Genomic DNA, 16296 nt, shown 5'->3' with positions numbered 1-16296 from the left:
AATTGACAAAACAACTAATCGAGCAATAGACACAATAATCAACAGATTAATTGATGATGGAAATTATCGTTAGTTGCCCATAATATGTTAATCTTTGCAGCTCTATGAAGCACTATGTATACCTCTCCTTTGTTAGGTTTCAAACACATTCTGTATTTTAAAATTTTCATTCATTCTTCTTTTGTTAATTGACTGAATGAATGCATAAGACAAATGACAAGAAAAGGTACAATCATTTTGTGCATTAAAAATGTGATTATAGGCTGCTGTTATGAGAATTTTCAGCAGAAGATACTATAAAAAACTGCCTCTGAAAATTGACTTTAAAAAGTTTTTCATCCAGTGGTAACAGTGGATGAATGAAATCTTTACAGCTATAATATTACATGGAACATATTCATGCTGAAGCTGTCAGCTACCCCAGGTTATAGCTGGCCCAGAGGACATTACAAAGGATAGGCTTACATACATTGATGGTAACGAGCTAATGTTTGTTTAATGACGTTAAGTTGGCCACTGTGTAGGCTTTCAAAACTTTAACACTGAAACTCAAACTTAAACACTGAAACTCAAATGACATCTTGTTAGGCATAACCAGTGCTGTTGAGTGTGAGGGTTTAGCCTCACCCTGTCTCTACATGGTTCAAGGTATGATGCCACTTAGTGTCATTTAAATACTCTGGGTCGGGAACTGCTGCTGTTTCTCTCAGATTTGGCTGCTCACATTAGTGTGACTTGCACACTCAAAAAATAGTTGAATATATACCATTTTTATGAGCAGTCTGGAGTCCTGCAGTGGCCCTAAATTTGAAAACTGTTCGCCTTAAAAATAAATGAAAATGATGAGCCCTGCTATAGTGTACAGTACATGGGTAGCTATGGTAAATACATTTACTGTCTTTTCTCTAATCTCATCCAGGCAAACATGACTTCTAATTTTCTTTTCTTTTTTTCCTTCTTGTTCCTTTCTTCAGTCTAATTTGATAGATTCAGCGAGCAGCAGTCTGTCTGCTCTAAATATGAGTGAGGATGAGTATCTTGAGGATAACATCATGGACAACAGCTTTGCCTCCTCCCATCTCAACCACAGCCTACAGCAAGGTGATTGAAAGTAGTACTCCACCACAGGAATATGGATTTTCATTTTGTACATTTATGCTGGTACATAAAGGAATGTACCGGTTATTAATTGCTAAATGTTTTCTTCTAGTCAATGGCGAGGCAGACGTTGAGGTTGAGGAGGGAGAGGATGGAGAGGAGATGTATGAGTTGGCCTCAATGCCTAACGGAGAGACATCAGACGTCAGCAGTGAAGCTGAAGGAGGCCAGGGGAACAGTTCTGAGGAACAGTCAGAAATGTCCGATTCAAATGAAAACGATGCTTCCAGCTGCCAGTCAGAGACCACATCAGATCCCCATCGAGCCATAATCGAGGACATCAGGTTTGTTCTCATAATGTCACCCTTAAACTTTACATACACTGTGTCCATAGCTGATCTATACTCTCTTCTTCTTTTTCTCTGACAGGAAGAGTGAGTTTGGTATCGGTATTGAACTGACAGCTGAGGGCCAGAAGCTGATGCAGGTCCACCAGGACAGGCTGGGCCGCAGCTTGGACCGCCTCTCCACCGAGCTCTATAGCAAAGACACACACTTTGTCTTGGAACTCATTCAGGTGGCTTTTATAATAATTAACACCCTTAAAGGGATAATTCACCCAAAAATGAAAATATATTACCTACTCACCCTCATGCTGACTGAAGGGTGGGTTTAGTGTTTTAGTTCACAAAACACTGCTGGAGTTTCACAGCAGAACCCACTTTACAGTTTTGACAGGTCTTAAAAGTTGATCAGATTATGATATTAACATTACTTTAAATGTTTTTTAGATTTTTTGGAAAAAATGTTTTGCTCTATTGATTGTTTTGATCCAAAACAAAACCAATACAGAACCAATAACCACTTAATAGTTGTGGCTCTAAACTGATCAGCATTTTCTGACATCTTCAAACAAACATATATTAATCTATTAAAACATCTGTTATTCTATAAATTAAGAAAGTAACTGTCCACATGTGTAATTGTGCTTGAAATACATGCAGAAAGTGAGCAAAACAACTCTAAACTGGAATATTAATGCTGCTGAAGAACAGACACTCCGCTTCTGAAATGTTGATGTTAAGTAGAGGCTTGACATCATATCCAGGGGATAATGTCAGTCAATACAAGTTAAATACAGACTTAACTTTTCCCATCTGGATGTGCTGCATAAAACACAGACTTGAGGTCCCCTGGTAATACTTGTCCCGTGTGAATAGGTGTTATGACTTATTCTACCCTCTTTGCTTCCATTTTCCAGAATGCTGATGACAACAGTTACTCCACAGAGGCTGTTGTCGTTCCAGCGCTGGCCTTCGTGGTCGAGAGAGACTGCATCACTGTTCTTAACAATGAGATTGGCTTCCAGGAGAAGAACATCAGGGCAATCTGTGATGTGGGTCGCAGCACCAAGGGCAAACACAAATATGGATACATAGGTAAGTATGTGCGTGACGCCTCGAAGGAGTTCAGAAATTGTAAGTCAAGGTTAGAAGTCACCAGAGGATGTGACTTCATCTTAAGGTCGTCTCTTAATGATCCTGATCACGCCACTCACCACAGGGCAAAAAGGCATCGGCTTCAAGTCAGTGTTTAAAGTCACAGACTGTCCTGAGATTCACTCCAATGGGTTCCACTTGCGCTTCGACAAGACCTGCGGCCCCATGGGATACATCCTCCCCCAATGGACTGAAGATGAGAGGGCTCTGGACACACAACTGAGGGACATCAATCAGCATGGGTATGATGATTCAGAACCAGTCAACCTTTTCCACAGCAGACAAAGTAGGTACAGTAAAGCATAGGTACTCCTAATGACATTAACAATGGTTCTATTTGATTATGGCAAGAATGATCAGTATTGAGATCATGATAATTGATTCTTCTTGGCCTTCGTTCGTTCATTGTATTGCAGTTCGTGGTGTTTTTTTCAGGTGGTTGCACAAGTTAGTTGTGTTACTTTGAGGTGCAAAGTCTCATGTAATCTGATTTGTTCTTGCTTAACATCACTTGCCCCAAATCCAAATATTTACAACTAAGTACTTAGTACTGTGGTCAGTGATCTGTTTTGAGGGACCAGCTATTTGCCTTCTGCTCCAGACATTTGTTTTTCATTTTACCCATCTGCTCTTTGTTGTATATTAACTCTTCTACTCTGGACTGCAGCTGCAGCATCCAGGAAATTGTACCCAGACTGCCACTGCAGGGTGACTGGCTGTTAGTTTAGGAGGCACATGATATAATATGCTGCAGAGATTTCTATGCGCCTATGAGTGATTTTTAATGTCAGCACTGCAGTCGATCATGTTCATTTCATTGTGTGAAGCCAAAATCTTGATAGAAATTAATATTCATCATCGTATTTGAATATTTAAGTGGGCTCATATACCTGAAGATGAAGTCCACAATCCAAACCTATCTAATATATACCTTGACTGTCTGTCACTTGGTGCTGCACAGGTGCTGCTGGTTGATCTGATCCATAATTAATATAAATACATACGTTAGTGGAGCTTTTAAAGCTGGTTGCTGCCTATATGTAGACTAAGTTTGCTACTAGTTTTAAAGAGCGCTGTAAAGTCTAAAAGTCAATATTTATTGGAAAAAAAGATAGATGTAATCATTTCTGAAACTCACAACTCACGAGCTTTGAATGTAACTGTAACAGACATTTTGTACAGCCCTGTTCATTCTCTACCTCTGGTGTTAGTCTGGGTGAGCAGAAGAAGAAACAGAAGAATTTGTTTATTTTTAAAGCCATTTGAGCCACCAATTTTCTAACGACCTAACTGCATTTGTTCTCTTATCAGCTGGACCACTAAGATCTGCCTTCCCCTGCGCTCCGAGAGCCACCAGACCAGGAACCTGTTCCATGACGTGCACCCCTCCCTGCTGCTCTTTCTCCACCGCCTGCGCTCCATCACCATCTACAATCAGGTAGCTCTTACACTTGCACATTTGCTCACATGCACTCACGTTGATGTATGGAAACACACATATTTGATGTGATTTTTTTCAAACTTAAAACGAGTCACGAAGAATCACCTGCTTTCTATTTTTCCACTTCTGTCCTTCTGCAGAGCGAGAAGCGCGTCGTGACAATGACTCGTAAAGACCTGAGTCACAATGTGTTGGAGGTGGAGCACACTGACGGCATCGAGCGCTGGCTAGTGGTCAAAACTACGGTGAACCCCAAGAAGGTCAAGCACGCACTAACATTCAAATCTCATTCTGTTGCTTCATTTTCCAGCACACAAATTCTATCTAGACTTCAGAACAACAAGTTGACATCTGTTTCTACATTCCATCCTTCCCACAGAATAAATCAATTTAACTTGCATTTCTCTGACATGTTCCTCCATAAAAGTCATTCCTTCTGCCCGTCTTTCCAGATTTCATGAAAACTCACTCATTAGTCTGTCTTTTGGTTCCCACATCAAGCAGGGACAAAAAATGCAGACACACATACGAGCACAGAAACACCACCAAACAGATTTTAATGATCTGTCAGTCTGAAACAGCACTATAATCCCCGCTTCTCCTTTCTTCTTCTTCCATTTCCCAGAGGCAGCTCCCTGTTACCTGCAGTTAGCTTATGTAAGAGAAGAAATGAAACTCAGTGAGAGAAAATATGTTTAGACATTTTGTGCTCCAGTTTCCCAGCAGCCATTTAGCAGGCTCTAAGATCCGTTTCTGTAAGACGGCAGCTTGTTTGTGAGCTGTAGCGGCTGTTTTGACATTGATCTGTCTCTTCTGCAGATCAAAGAGGATGTTGAGTCCACCGAGCTCGCCCTGGCTTTCCAGCTTGACACGCAGAACACAGAAAGTGACATCGTATGGCAGCCTCAAAAACAGCCTGTGTTTGCTTACCTGCCCCTTCGCAGCTTTGGCTTCCGTTTCATCATCCAAGGTGAGAGTGGAGAATTATAGAGACATCAGCTCATGAATGCACGGTTTCCGTCCTCTTACTTGATACTCTTCTTCAGGCGACTTTGACATCCCGTCCTCTCGGGAAGACGTCGACAGGGACAGCTCATGGAACCAGTGGCTTCGATCTGAGATACCTCAGCTCTTCCTCCAGGCCATGGATGTCTTCACTGTAAGATAAGACTGAATATGCAGGGCAATCTGAAAAAAAATCACTAATAAGGAGAATAAATGAGATGACATGTTACTTTAATGACCCCCGCAAGGAAACCTGATTATTTATAAACACAAGGAGAACACAGCAAACAGCTGGCAGAGAACATGCAACTGACCAGGACAAGGCCAGAGGACACTGAGATAAATATTATTTGTAATGCATGAATATGATGTAAAAGTTAAAAAAATGCAGAGGGTGAATATAATTCTGTTTTGTTCACATAGGAATTCCAGCACTGACCTGGTAGTATGAGCAAACAGCCCAACAACTGTCATCAGATTTTGATGAAATAATCAAATTAATAAAACAAACATAGAATTCTCTCTTGAAACACCCAAAACAGTTTGAACTTTGTTAATAAACACTTTTGATCGACCACTCGGATCTCTTAGAACAGTTAATATGTTATAGAGGACAACTTTATGAGTAATAAACATCTGTTTCTCACAAAATGCCTGGACTAAAAAGGCAGTTTTTAGCAGTTTTTCCCCTTTACACGATTCCTTAAGACTTTTTTCCCTCACATTTAAAACATATTGAGGACACAAAATGTGTTGAGTTTGTTTATGTTGCAATTTGTTTGAAAATGTGGGTGAAATTCCCAGACTAAAATAGTTGTAGGTTATTTTTTGTTTCAGTCCTACCTGATTCTCTGCAGCTGAGGTGAATAAAGGCTTTGGGCACTATTTGAGCATGTTTGGTGTATGAAAAAAGTCACCACTTTGAGATGTCCCAAACATGATACAGTAATAACAGCTAATATCCATCATTAGTCATATTCTTCCTTTAAACCAATGTCCTGTTTCCTCTTTATTCCAGGATCACCCAGAGTTCAGGGGGCTGAAGGGCCTCTGCCAGTTCCTACAGTTTATCCCCCTACCTGACGAGGTGTTGGATTTCTTCAAGCCTGTTGCTGGGCAGATTATTCAGATGCTCAAGGGCAAGGCCTTCCTGCCTACTCTCAGCTCAGGTATTACTCTCACATGCAGGCTGTAACACAAAAAAGCAAGTTAAAACACACACACACACACAAACTACATAAACATAAATATTAAATGATAAATATTTCTGGTGTGCTGGTTCTTCGAGCTCAGCTTTAGCATACTAGAAGTTGTAAACATTGAATCTAACCCTGCAAATGTTCCTCTGCATGCTGTCTCTCCCAGATGGTAAGGTTGTGTACAAGCTGCCGTCCCAAGTGGCCGTCTGTCAGGACGCCGTGATCCGTGACGTGATTGGCGGAGAGGAGCTCGAAAGGCATCTGTCTCTCTCTTACCTCCATCCGGATTTGAGCAAAGCACCGCCCACCTCCCTCCTCACTCACCTAGGAGTCCGATACCTGCGGGGATCTGATGTTTCTACAGTAACCACAGCCATGGCCAAGGAGCTGATGAGAGTGGAAGGCATCCATTCAGGTGTGTGGAAGAGAGGGAGAGGGAGAAATCTGATGGAAAGTCAGTCCATATCAAGTCATACCAGAGCACAATGGATTCTAACTGGTGACAGAATGCATCATGTGCAATGTGCAGTGTACCGTCATGATATGTAAACTGATACCACAAGAGGCTGTGTGTTACAGTGCTTTTACAGCAGAGATGTGTTAGGTGGCATAGCTTTTTTTTTTGGCAGTTTTCATGTAGTAGCTTACACACTTATTAAAAACAGTACATTATAATATCATGCTAAAATTAAAAAAGACCCTTTGAATCCATTTTTATGTCTGTAGATATTTTCTACATGACTATTAACTATTAATGATAGAATCTTACATACAGTCGTATCTATGATCATGTCAGATGCTCCAAGATAGGGCTGGGTTTATAAAAATATTTTTCAGATTCATATCAGTCCTTATTTGAATTATCTAAAATCAATTCACACATTTTGAGATTGACCTCCCATGAATGAGTGACACTTCTACCCCATTATTCTCACCTGGTCAGCCTTTGGTGTTATGTGCGCCAAGATCTAACCACGTGAGAAACCAGTAAGCCACAGCTGAATCAAACTTCCTGTATTCATTGAGAATAAAAGGGGAAAAAAACACCCAGCTCAGAAAGTGGTTTTAACCCTTTTCAATGTATGAGGCTGGGATGCAGCCAGTTTCCACTGACTTGTAGCAAGACCTCAGCAACCAGTGTGTGTTGCATGCTGCTTTCCAGGATTCTCTGGCTGCAAAGTGCTGCAAGTTGGGTGCAGAGGATCAGAAAGTGTACAGAGACTAGTACATACTTTAACACACCAAAATGAGCCAATAAACATCAAGAAAACCAGTGTCAGAACATAGGATTTCTCTGAGTGGAAATATCTGCTCTGTTGGAGATGATTCAAAGAGATTAAGACATGATCATTGCGGATTCCTGCTGTCTCTTAACAATGTAGCTCGAATCATCTGACCTGTGACTGTTGCCAGTAAATTCCTCAGTATCAATTCTTCATGTAAATGTTTATATTTTTGATAATGCACCAGATAAGACGGTTCCCTGTCCAATTTATAGAATTAATTCTTTGAGACTCTCTTTAATATCCAAGCATACTTGACATTGTGATGATATCGAATCAAATTGAATTGGGACCTTGTGAAGTGGACTCGAATTGAGATATCAGAGTCGATAACCTGCTTTTGCAGCCCTTTAATGCAGATACAGATATGACAGCTAATATAATAATATCTGTATAATGTAGTATTTGCTAATTAATGCAGTGTTAATGGAATTTTTTACACAGCTTTTCCAAACATCCTAGTTTTATTTTGGATGTTTACATTATTTTACTTTGCACACAGAAACAAAATTATTTCACAAAAACCAAAAACTACCAGGGTCAAAAATAATTAACCCCCTTGATGCTAATAATCAGTCGTGTATCCTTTTTGCTGGGTAACAGCCTGCAGTCGATTGCTGTAGTTTTCAACAAGTCTCAGACACGTCTCCTGAGGAATCCCAGAACCATTCTTCTTTGGCAAATCCCTGAAGCTCCTCCAGATTTGATGGTCTTCTGGCATGGACCTTGGTCTTCAGTTCACCCCACAGATTTTCAAAGGCATTCAAGTCAGGACTTTGTGCAGGTCAGTCAGTAAAGTTCACTCCGGTCTTCTGGAGGTAGTTCTTCACCAGGAGTGATGTATGTTTTGGGTCGTTGTCATGTTGGAAGACAAAGCGACGACCCAGACCCAGTTTTGCTGCTGACTGCTTGAGGTCTTATTTAAATCTTCACATATCCTTCTTTCTTCATGATTCCTTCCACCTTGATGAGATTCTCAGTTCCAGACACACTGAAGCATCTCCACAGCATAATACTCCCACCACGTGTTTCACTGTGGGGACGGTGTTCTTTGGGTTATACGCTTCTCCTGTCTTTCTCCAAACATAAGCAACGTCTCTGTGGCCAAAGACCTCTGGTTTCATCTCATCTGGCCAAAGGACACACTTCCAGTATGCATCATCTTTCTCCAGGTTGTCCTTAGCAAACTTCAGTCTGGCTCCTCTTCTGTTGAAGTGGAGTTTTTCTTGGCCTGCAACCTCGCAGTCCATTCCTGTCTTCTTTGAGACTACAATTCCCAACTTGGCTAAGTCATTCACTAGTGCCTTGGCAGTTGTTCTGGGGTTTCTAGACACATCTCTCACAAGTTTTCTTTCCAGAGTCTTTGAATTTTTTCTCTTCCTACCTCTGTCAGACTTGTTTTGTACTGTGTGGTTCTCTTTGAATTTCTTGATGATACTTCTCACTCCAGTTCTTGACACTTGGAAACACTGTGATAACTTTTTTATATCCTTCTCCTGCTTTGTGAGCATCAACAATTATTTTTCTCAAGTCTAAGATGATTTTTTCGTTTTTGGCATGATGCTTTCTCAAGTGACAGCTCAAACCCTTACTGAAGTTTTTATACTGTGTGTAAATAGGAAGATAACCCTCAGTTTTAACTTGATTTTACAAGCTTTGAGCATTACAAAGTTGAAGCACATCATTGCATAACAGTGGTTTGTGCTATGGCTGAATAAAAAGGTGAGTTCTTAAGGTGATTAATAATATTGACCCTGGTAATTTTTGTTTTTTCTGAAATAATTTTGTTATTGTGTGCAAATAGAAATAATTGATGCTTTCTAAAGAAAACTAGTATGTTTAGAAATGCTAAGTTGAAAATTCCTTGCTCTGTTAAAAAAGCACATGAGAAATTTAATAGGCATTGTTTGTATAGATGGTTATGTTTAAAACATCATGGTGGGACATTAAGTACTGTAGGCCAACTTCCTCTTGTTTTTACTGATAAATGTTAAAAGTTATTCATGAATGTAATATAGATCATCATCAGTAATTGAGTGCAAACAGCTATTTGTTTTGTCATTTTGAAAACTTGACCGTCATGTAAAATTCAGTACATTTGACACCAACCCACTCTCTTTTAGATGGTGGCCTGCATCGGCTGGCCAGACTGCTGGTTTGCAATTTCCGAGCTCTGGAGCACGGCTACGGAGAGGCAGACTCCATCCTGCAAACCCTCAGGGATCTACCCATAATCCCCCTGGCTGACGGACGTGTAGTGGCGCTGAAGGAGGAGGGAGTCTTCTTTCCAATGGAGGAAACCAAGACCAAAAAACAGAAAAATCAAGCTCAGACAGGTAATTTCAGTTCAGCTTTTGTTTACTCTGCTACGCTTGAATGATTTGAATGATTTATTCATCTTATTAAATGTCTGATCATATATTATAGTATAGTAGATACTGGTAGCAGTAATTTCTTGGACATGATATATGTCAGATGCTTCCATTCATTCAGCATGCACCACTTTTTATTGGTATGACAATGGAGGTTTGGATCTGTGATGTGCTTGGTGATTTAGTTCTAAATTGAGTTCTGCTTTGAGTGTCTCCATCTGTAAAGGCCAAATATTTTCAGATATTTTCTGTTTTTGTAAGCATTTAATAAAGACGCATTATGGGCCCTATCCTATGCCTGGCACACAGAGTAGCACAAGTGTCATTGCTCTTTTCCGACGCAGCTGTCATTATCACACCAAAATGTTTGTAATGATATTTTCCACAGTGACAATCCTGTTTACCTGACTGAAAGCAGCCTCTCTAATCATTAAATGATTTTTTTTGATGATGTTGAGCAGCACAAGCTTTCCAGGTGATTTCTTTATTGTGTGTTGTATTGATGTAGAAGTGTTTTCTTTACTTTAATTATTAGAGAGACTGCTTTCAGCCATATTGAACGTGACCATTTGAGCAGTAATGTCTCTGCAACAAATATTGTTACAAACAGTTTCACCGTATTGAACCTGTAAGAACACGAGATTAACATTCGATCATTCGAACATTCGATCCTGACACTGTACTGGGAAACTTAAACAATCAATGAAGTGAAGCTATTATGCTGCGCATGTAAATGTGCAAAGTGAGTCTCTTAATGGGGAGAGACTTAATTCTGTTTCACCCACCTGCAACTCATGTGTTACTTAAAAGAATGTTGATCTGTATGATCCAGCAAGCCCGACCAGCAGATCCACCAATGTGCCTTTGGTTTCAGCTGCGATCCATGCATCACTCCAAGTGGGTCATTTCAGTGTCCCTGTTTGCTTTTCCAATATGCCAGATCCACCATGTAAATAGTAATGTGCTGGTGCGCCTGCCCCTGTTTAAAGGGAATGGGAGCCGACACTCTGGTTGGTTGATTGGTTTAAATCATGTTACATCCAGAGCATGCCTATGATTAATTAAGAGACCAAATACAACCTCTTTGGTCCTTGCACTTTACTTTGCGCCCAGACTCTGTGCTGTTTAACTAGCAAAAGCAGAGTTGGACGTGTCCTAAAAGCAAGTCATTATCTAAATAGGGCTGTGCGATTTCAAATATACATGCCAACACACTGCTGTCGCATTCCCAGTTCTTCTTTTATTCTACGTGACAACATTAGAACCACAAAGTGTGATTGCAATCGTATACATTTTGTATGTGTCTAAGTGCGTACACATTTTAATTACAGCTAGTGTTCTTTGCAAATTAGGTTTCATTTTCATAGCTTGGGATATCGGTTTGCTCTCCGAATGAATTGCAAAGATCTCAGAACACTGCAAAACACTAAAAATAGGTCCAATATACAGAATGCAGCAGCATGTAGAATCACAGAAGAATTTGGAATGAGACAGCTGTGTGTGTGTGCGTGTTTGCATGCATGCACGTGCGTGTGTGCATGTGTCTATGTGTGCATTTTGCATTTTTGTCTTTTTGAGCAGATAATTATTACCCAGCACCTGCAAAGACCTCATGGTTATGCATGTGCCTCCTGATTGCACAGTGCTAAATCAACCACAACAACAGAGATAGAAGAGGGAAAGCAGTTGCAATATAGGGCAGTACAGTTTCACAGGTTTCTAGTTTCCAAAAATGTGATTAACTGAGGTAGAAAACAAAAATAGATAAATATGTATCACCCTGGTGATTGTGCGACATTCCATCTGGAACTGAAAATGATGGTGTGAAACATGAGATGAATAAAAAATAGCACATTGAATTATTTTGTACATTTGGACCAAGATATCTCAGATGAACTGACATGGTAATTCAGGCTGTAAAACAGATAAAAACAAATGTTCTTTTTTTTCCGGCACCTGTGAAGTTACACAAACAGAGCCTGTGTTTGCCTGAATGCTGTTTCTGCTCTCTTAGAAGTCGGCACATTCTCAGACATTCAGGGCAGCGGAGTAGGTGTATGACAAGCTTGACCTCTCTAAGAATAAGCAGACATTCAGACACTCACAGCAGAACATGCACACACACAAAAGTGGAGGCGCACCTCCCGTGTTGTGCGTCATCACATTCAAAAACAGAACCCAAAGCAGAGGTTTAGAATGGCAAGCATGAATAATAGATTTTCACACTCTGATGTAAGCATCCTGCCACTGCAGTTTGCTGACTTTAATAATCATGTAGTCTCAGTGTTCTGGTGTCTTTATACAGGGTTTCCTAAAAGCTACTACAGGGAACTTTCACATTGCTTTGATTTTGGAGGACACTAAGGTCAAAATCAGTGGTGATTGCACTGTGACAACCATAAAATATAACATCAAAAGTAGAATTTTCTAAGTAAAACTCTCCTCTTGCTTCTTTTTAACTAGCTAATATACTACGCACTGTCACTTTACCAGGAAAAATGTAAACACAGGCTTGTTTCATTTGATTTCAAGAAGAATCTGACCCAGGGGGAACCCTTCAGAACGACTGTACATGAATAGCCAATCTTTTCATGGATGGTCTTGTTAGCTTATGAAGGTCATACTGAGGCATCAGTATTAAATGGAGACCAGTTAACAGCTCCTTGAAGTAGCTTTAAAAGTCTAAAATCCAATAATCTGACTTTTAGTCCTGAAATGTCTTAAATATTATTGTGACAGGTTGTCAGAAATTAACTGGATTATGGAGTTAACCTCACTTTTATAGAGTATGATTCACAGAAAGAATTAACAGAAGTCTCGCTTTTAATGTGATTTGGGGGGAAAATTGTATTGGTCATGTTGCAACAACTACAAAACAAAATCAACATGGAACCAATAACTATTAAAGTGAACTGAGCAGCCTGGTCATAATTTATCAGAGCACAGTTAGTTAGTGTGTGGGCTAATTAATCAATTAGTTATTTGGTCCATAGAATGTCAGAAAGTTGTAAAAGAAAAAAAAAACTAAAGTTGATCACTGTTTCCCAAAGCCCAAGGTGACAAGCTCAAATGTCATGTTTTGTTCACAACCCAAACATAGTGTTGTGTTTTACCTGCTTTACCTTTACCTTACCTTTACATGAGCAACATTAATGTGTTTCAGAAAAAAAAATAAAATCAGGTCAAGTAACTGATCAGGTCTGGTGAATATATCACAATGTTACTTTTATTTACCTAGTATAAAACAGTGGTTCCCAAACTTTTTCTGCCCCCATTACAGAAGCCAACAGAAGTTTGAGCTTCTTCATCCCAAAATTTTCAGTCTGTTGTTAATAATTGGGGGTTGAACTAATAAAAAAAAATCAAAAGTTGAATTGTAGTGAAATAAAGATCAGAAGGATAGAAACAGCAAACTCTTGTTTGTTTATTTCCCCTACATAGATCATATTCATTCAGCTTTATTTCTTCCCATGTCTTCAACACCCCCCCTGCAGTGTCTCTGCGCCCTCCCAGGGGGGGAACCACTGCCATACAAGGTCTGTGGTGAGTCAGTAAACAGTTGGATAGGATAGGATATGATTGCAACTACCAAATATATATTATATTAATCAGTGAATCATTCGTATTGGCTTTTGAAATGTGCAATAAAGACTTCAGAAAGCAAAAGTATTGCTGTGACAGCAGAGCAGTGGGATGAAAGGACAGATCATTTTATGCAGTGAAAACTGAAAATAAAAACACAAAGCAGCTACTAAAAATATCAGGAAGCGGCCTCTTCTGTCATTTCTAAAATAAGGTCAGGGTTTCTTACGTGCACATACTCTACATGTACAGACTGTTTTAGTGCATCTCCACTCGTTTTACAGTTCAAGTTAAGCAGATGCGTCACAGACAGTCCTACTCAGCCTGTGAACATTAACATTAGCTTGTGTTTGGAAACTGTGACTGTGGACTTGGTGTTTACCAGGCATGGATGTTATAATAAAGCAATTATTATTGCTTGCATTATGGGAAATGAAGCATTCAGTGTTTTTGAGCTTGACCCAAACTAGGGACCACATATAGGAAGTAACAATACTACAGTACAAATACTTTGTTACTTTGTGAGTGTTTATTTTTATGACAACTTTTTACCTTTACTCCCTATATTTTAACACAAATATCTGTACTTTTCACTTCTTACTTGGCTTGTATATTTTAGTTTTAATGCATTTGAAGGTAATTATTGATTATTTTTGCCTTGTTGTGAGCTGCCTTTCCAACATCAAGACCGAAGGGATGGGACAATAACATAAAAAAGACAATTCCTTGGTGTATTGATCAGTGCATATTACGCACAGACAACACATGAAGACAAAAACAACAAAAAAAGACTGCACAAGATGAAAATGCTGTAATGATACATAATGAGATGAAAACAATGTAAAAGATGTAACAAGACAAAAAAAGATGTAAAAAAGGGGGAACAAGGCAAAAACAACTAGAAAGATGTAGCAAGATGAAAATGACATTAAAAAAATGTAACAAGACAAAAACTACATAACAGATGTAACAAGATGAAACAGACAGGGAGACTCGACTGTGGAGAAAAGGTGAGGTTCAGTTAGATTTGTACAGAAGCTGCTGGTAGAAATGTTCTTCAGAGGGCATATTTTTACTTTTGTACATTTCATGGCCAGTACCTTTTCACTTTCACTTGAGTAAACAAGTTGAATCGATGCTTCTTTTTTTTTTTACCAGTCTTTTTTTAAAACAACTATCTGTACTTCCACTTGAGTAGAGAATGTGTGTACTTTCGCCACCTCTGCTAAGGACCAAAAATCTGGATATCTTGGCTTCTACTTGCTTCCGCCTTGATTTTTACCATTTTTTTTCTCAGTCTCAGACTCTTTTTCAGAAGCAGCATGTAAATTTAAGCCCATAATTTTAGAAAATTACATTAAACTTTCCTTCATAACTGGACACACTGGAAACAGGAAAGTTAGTGAGAATGGAGTTTTGGTTCAAGCTGGTTTTCAGGTCAGTTAGTGTCTTGCGCAGCTCAAAAATCAGGCTCCGCCTAAAGGTGAAGTCAAGTGGACGGAGATGTGTGTGATAGCTTCAGCAAGACAGCTGAGATAAACACAGTGTTCTTCTGAAATATTGAACAGTACAGAGATCAGCGGGGAAATGTCCTTCAGATGCTTTTCTCAGAACGAAGAAAAGTAGGTCACTGGAGATTTTCAGTTACAAATATTTAAGAATATTTAGGTTAAAATCACCCAAGAAACAGCTAAAAGGACATTAAGAACTGCATGGAATTCAGACGCACAACAATTTCTGTATTTCCCAAATGCAGGTCAAAATGAGTGTAGACATCAGTCCTAAAAATGTCTTCCACGAAACCTTCTTCTGCTTCTCTTAACATCTGCTGCAAAATAATCTCTTGGGGGGATGTAAATTATGAAATAAACTGGAACAACTAAAACACTCTAAAGCTTGTAAATTCAATATTGAAACTAAAATGTGTCACCTACAACCCAACACTTTATAACAGTACTTTAACAAATATGACCTTTAGAAAGTGCAAATTCTTTGTGTTCTTTCTGTGTCTGAGAAGTATTGATTCATTTCCATGAGGCTGTAGTTTGTCATTTGTTAAAGGGATAGTTCAGATTATTTAAACTGGGGTTGTAAAAGGTGCTTGTCTAGTCAGTGTATTGCCTACTGGAGATGAAAACAGTATGAAAATTTCACTATTATACTTCAGTATTTTTCAAATGCTGTGTGTTCAAAACAATACAATTTCTGTTAATTATAGTATCGAAAGTACAGAAGCAGGGCTGCACAATATGATAATACAGTCATATTGTGATTATTTTGACTGAAATTGTGGTTGTGATATGCAGTGCGATTATTGGGAATAATCATTTTTGCACACAGTTTTCATTTTCATTGGGAAAAAAGCTATTAAATCATGATGATGTGACACTGATGTGGCATGTAGAGAACAATTCAGGCCAGAACATCTATGCAGCACTACTGTACGTCACTATAATGCTGTTTTATCACACATTTGCTACGTCAAATGATTGCAGGATTCTGTGATTTGGCTATTGCACTTTGCCATATTGCACTGTCCTGCCTTAAATTTGCATAGCAAAACGAGATACTGTTCAGTGACCTTTCCTGTACCAGTATTGTGTGCAGGTACTCCTGCTGCTTGCCCAGTTTGTAGAAGCAGCAGAAATAGTGGTGTAAGATGCTAAGCAATGCACTGATGTAAACAGGGTCAGCAGCAGCATTTTGGCCACCTACAAAGATCAATATCAGCTTAAGTGCACACTCGATTTGGAATATTTTCTCCGCTTTACCTTGTTTTCAGCCTTTTTTTCCAACAGGAAACCATCATGATATAAT

At 39.2% G+C, this 16296-nt stretch overlaps 1 protein-coding gene across 1 annotated transcript in view; it reads left to right on the top strand.

Moving 5' to 3' along the window:
- LOC146311585 (uncharacterized) overlaps positions 1–16296 on the top strand; it is a 54823-nt gene that overhangs the window by 13873 nt on the left and 24654 nt on the right. Inside the window, exons 16-27 of the mRNA XM_084740364.1 lie at positions 975–1101; positions 1211–1442; positions 1528–1675; positions 2360–2537; positions 2662–2836; positions 3906–4035; positions 4179–4298; positions 4858–5008; positions 5085–5197; positions 6062–6212; positions 6409–6657; positions 9649–9861. Coding sequence (XP_084596490.1) covers positions 975–1101; positions 1211–1442; positions 1528–1675; positions 2360–2537; positions 2662–2836; positions 3906–4035; positions 4179–4298; positions 4858–5008; positions 5085–5197; positions 6062–6212; positions 6409–6657; positions 9649–9861 — 1987 coding nt within the window. The remainder of the gene's footprint in view (positions 1–974; positions 1102–1210; positions 1443–1527; positions 1676–2359; positions 2538–2661; positions 2837–3905; positions 4036–4178; positions 4299–4857; positions 5009–5084; positions 5198–6061; positions 6213–6408; positions 6658–9648; positions 9862–16296) is intronic.

This window comes from Lutjanus erythropterus, chromosome 17 (assembly GCF_056507025.1).
Source record: "Lutjanus erythropterus isolate fLutEry1 chromosome 17, fLutEry1.hap2, whole genome shotgun sequence".
Taxonomy (NCBI): domain Eukaryota; kingdom Metazoa; phylum Chordata; class Actinopteri; order Lutjaniformes; family Lutjanidae; genus Lutjanus; species Lutjanus erythropterus.
The sequence above is the reverse complement of the archived record's forward strand: the minus strand, read 5'-3'. Positions and strand labels throughout refer to the sequence as shown.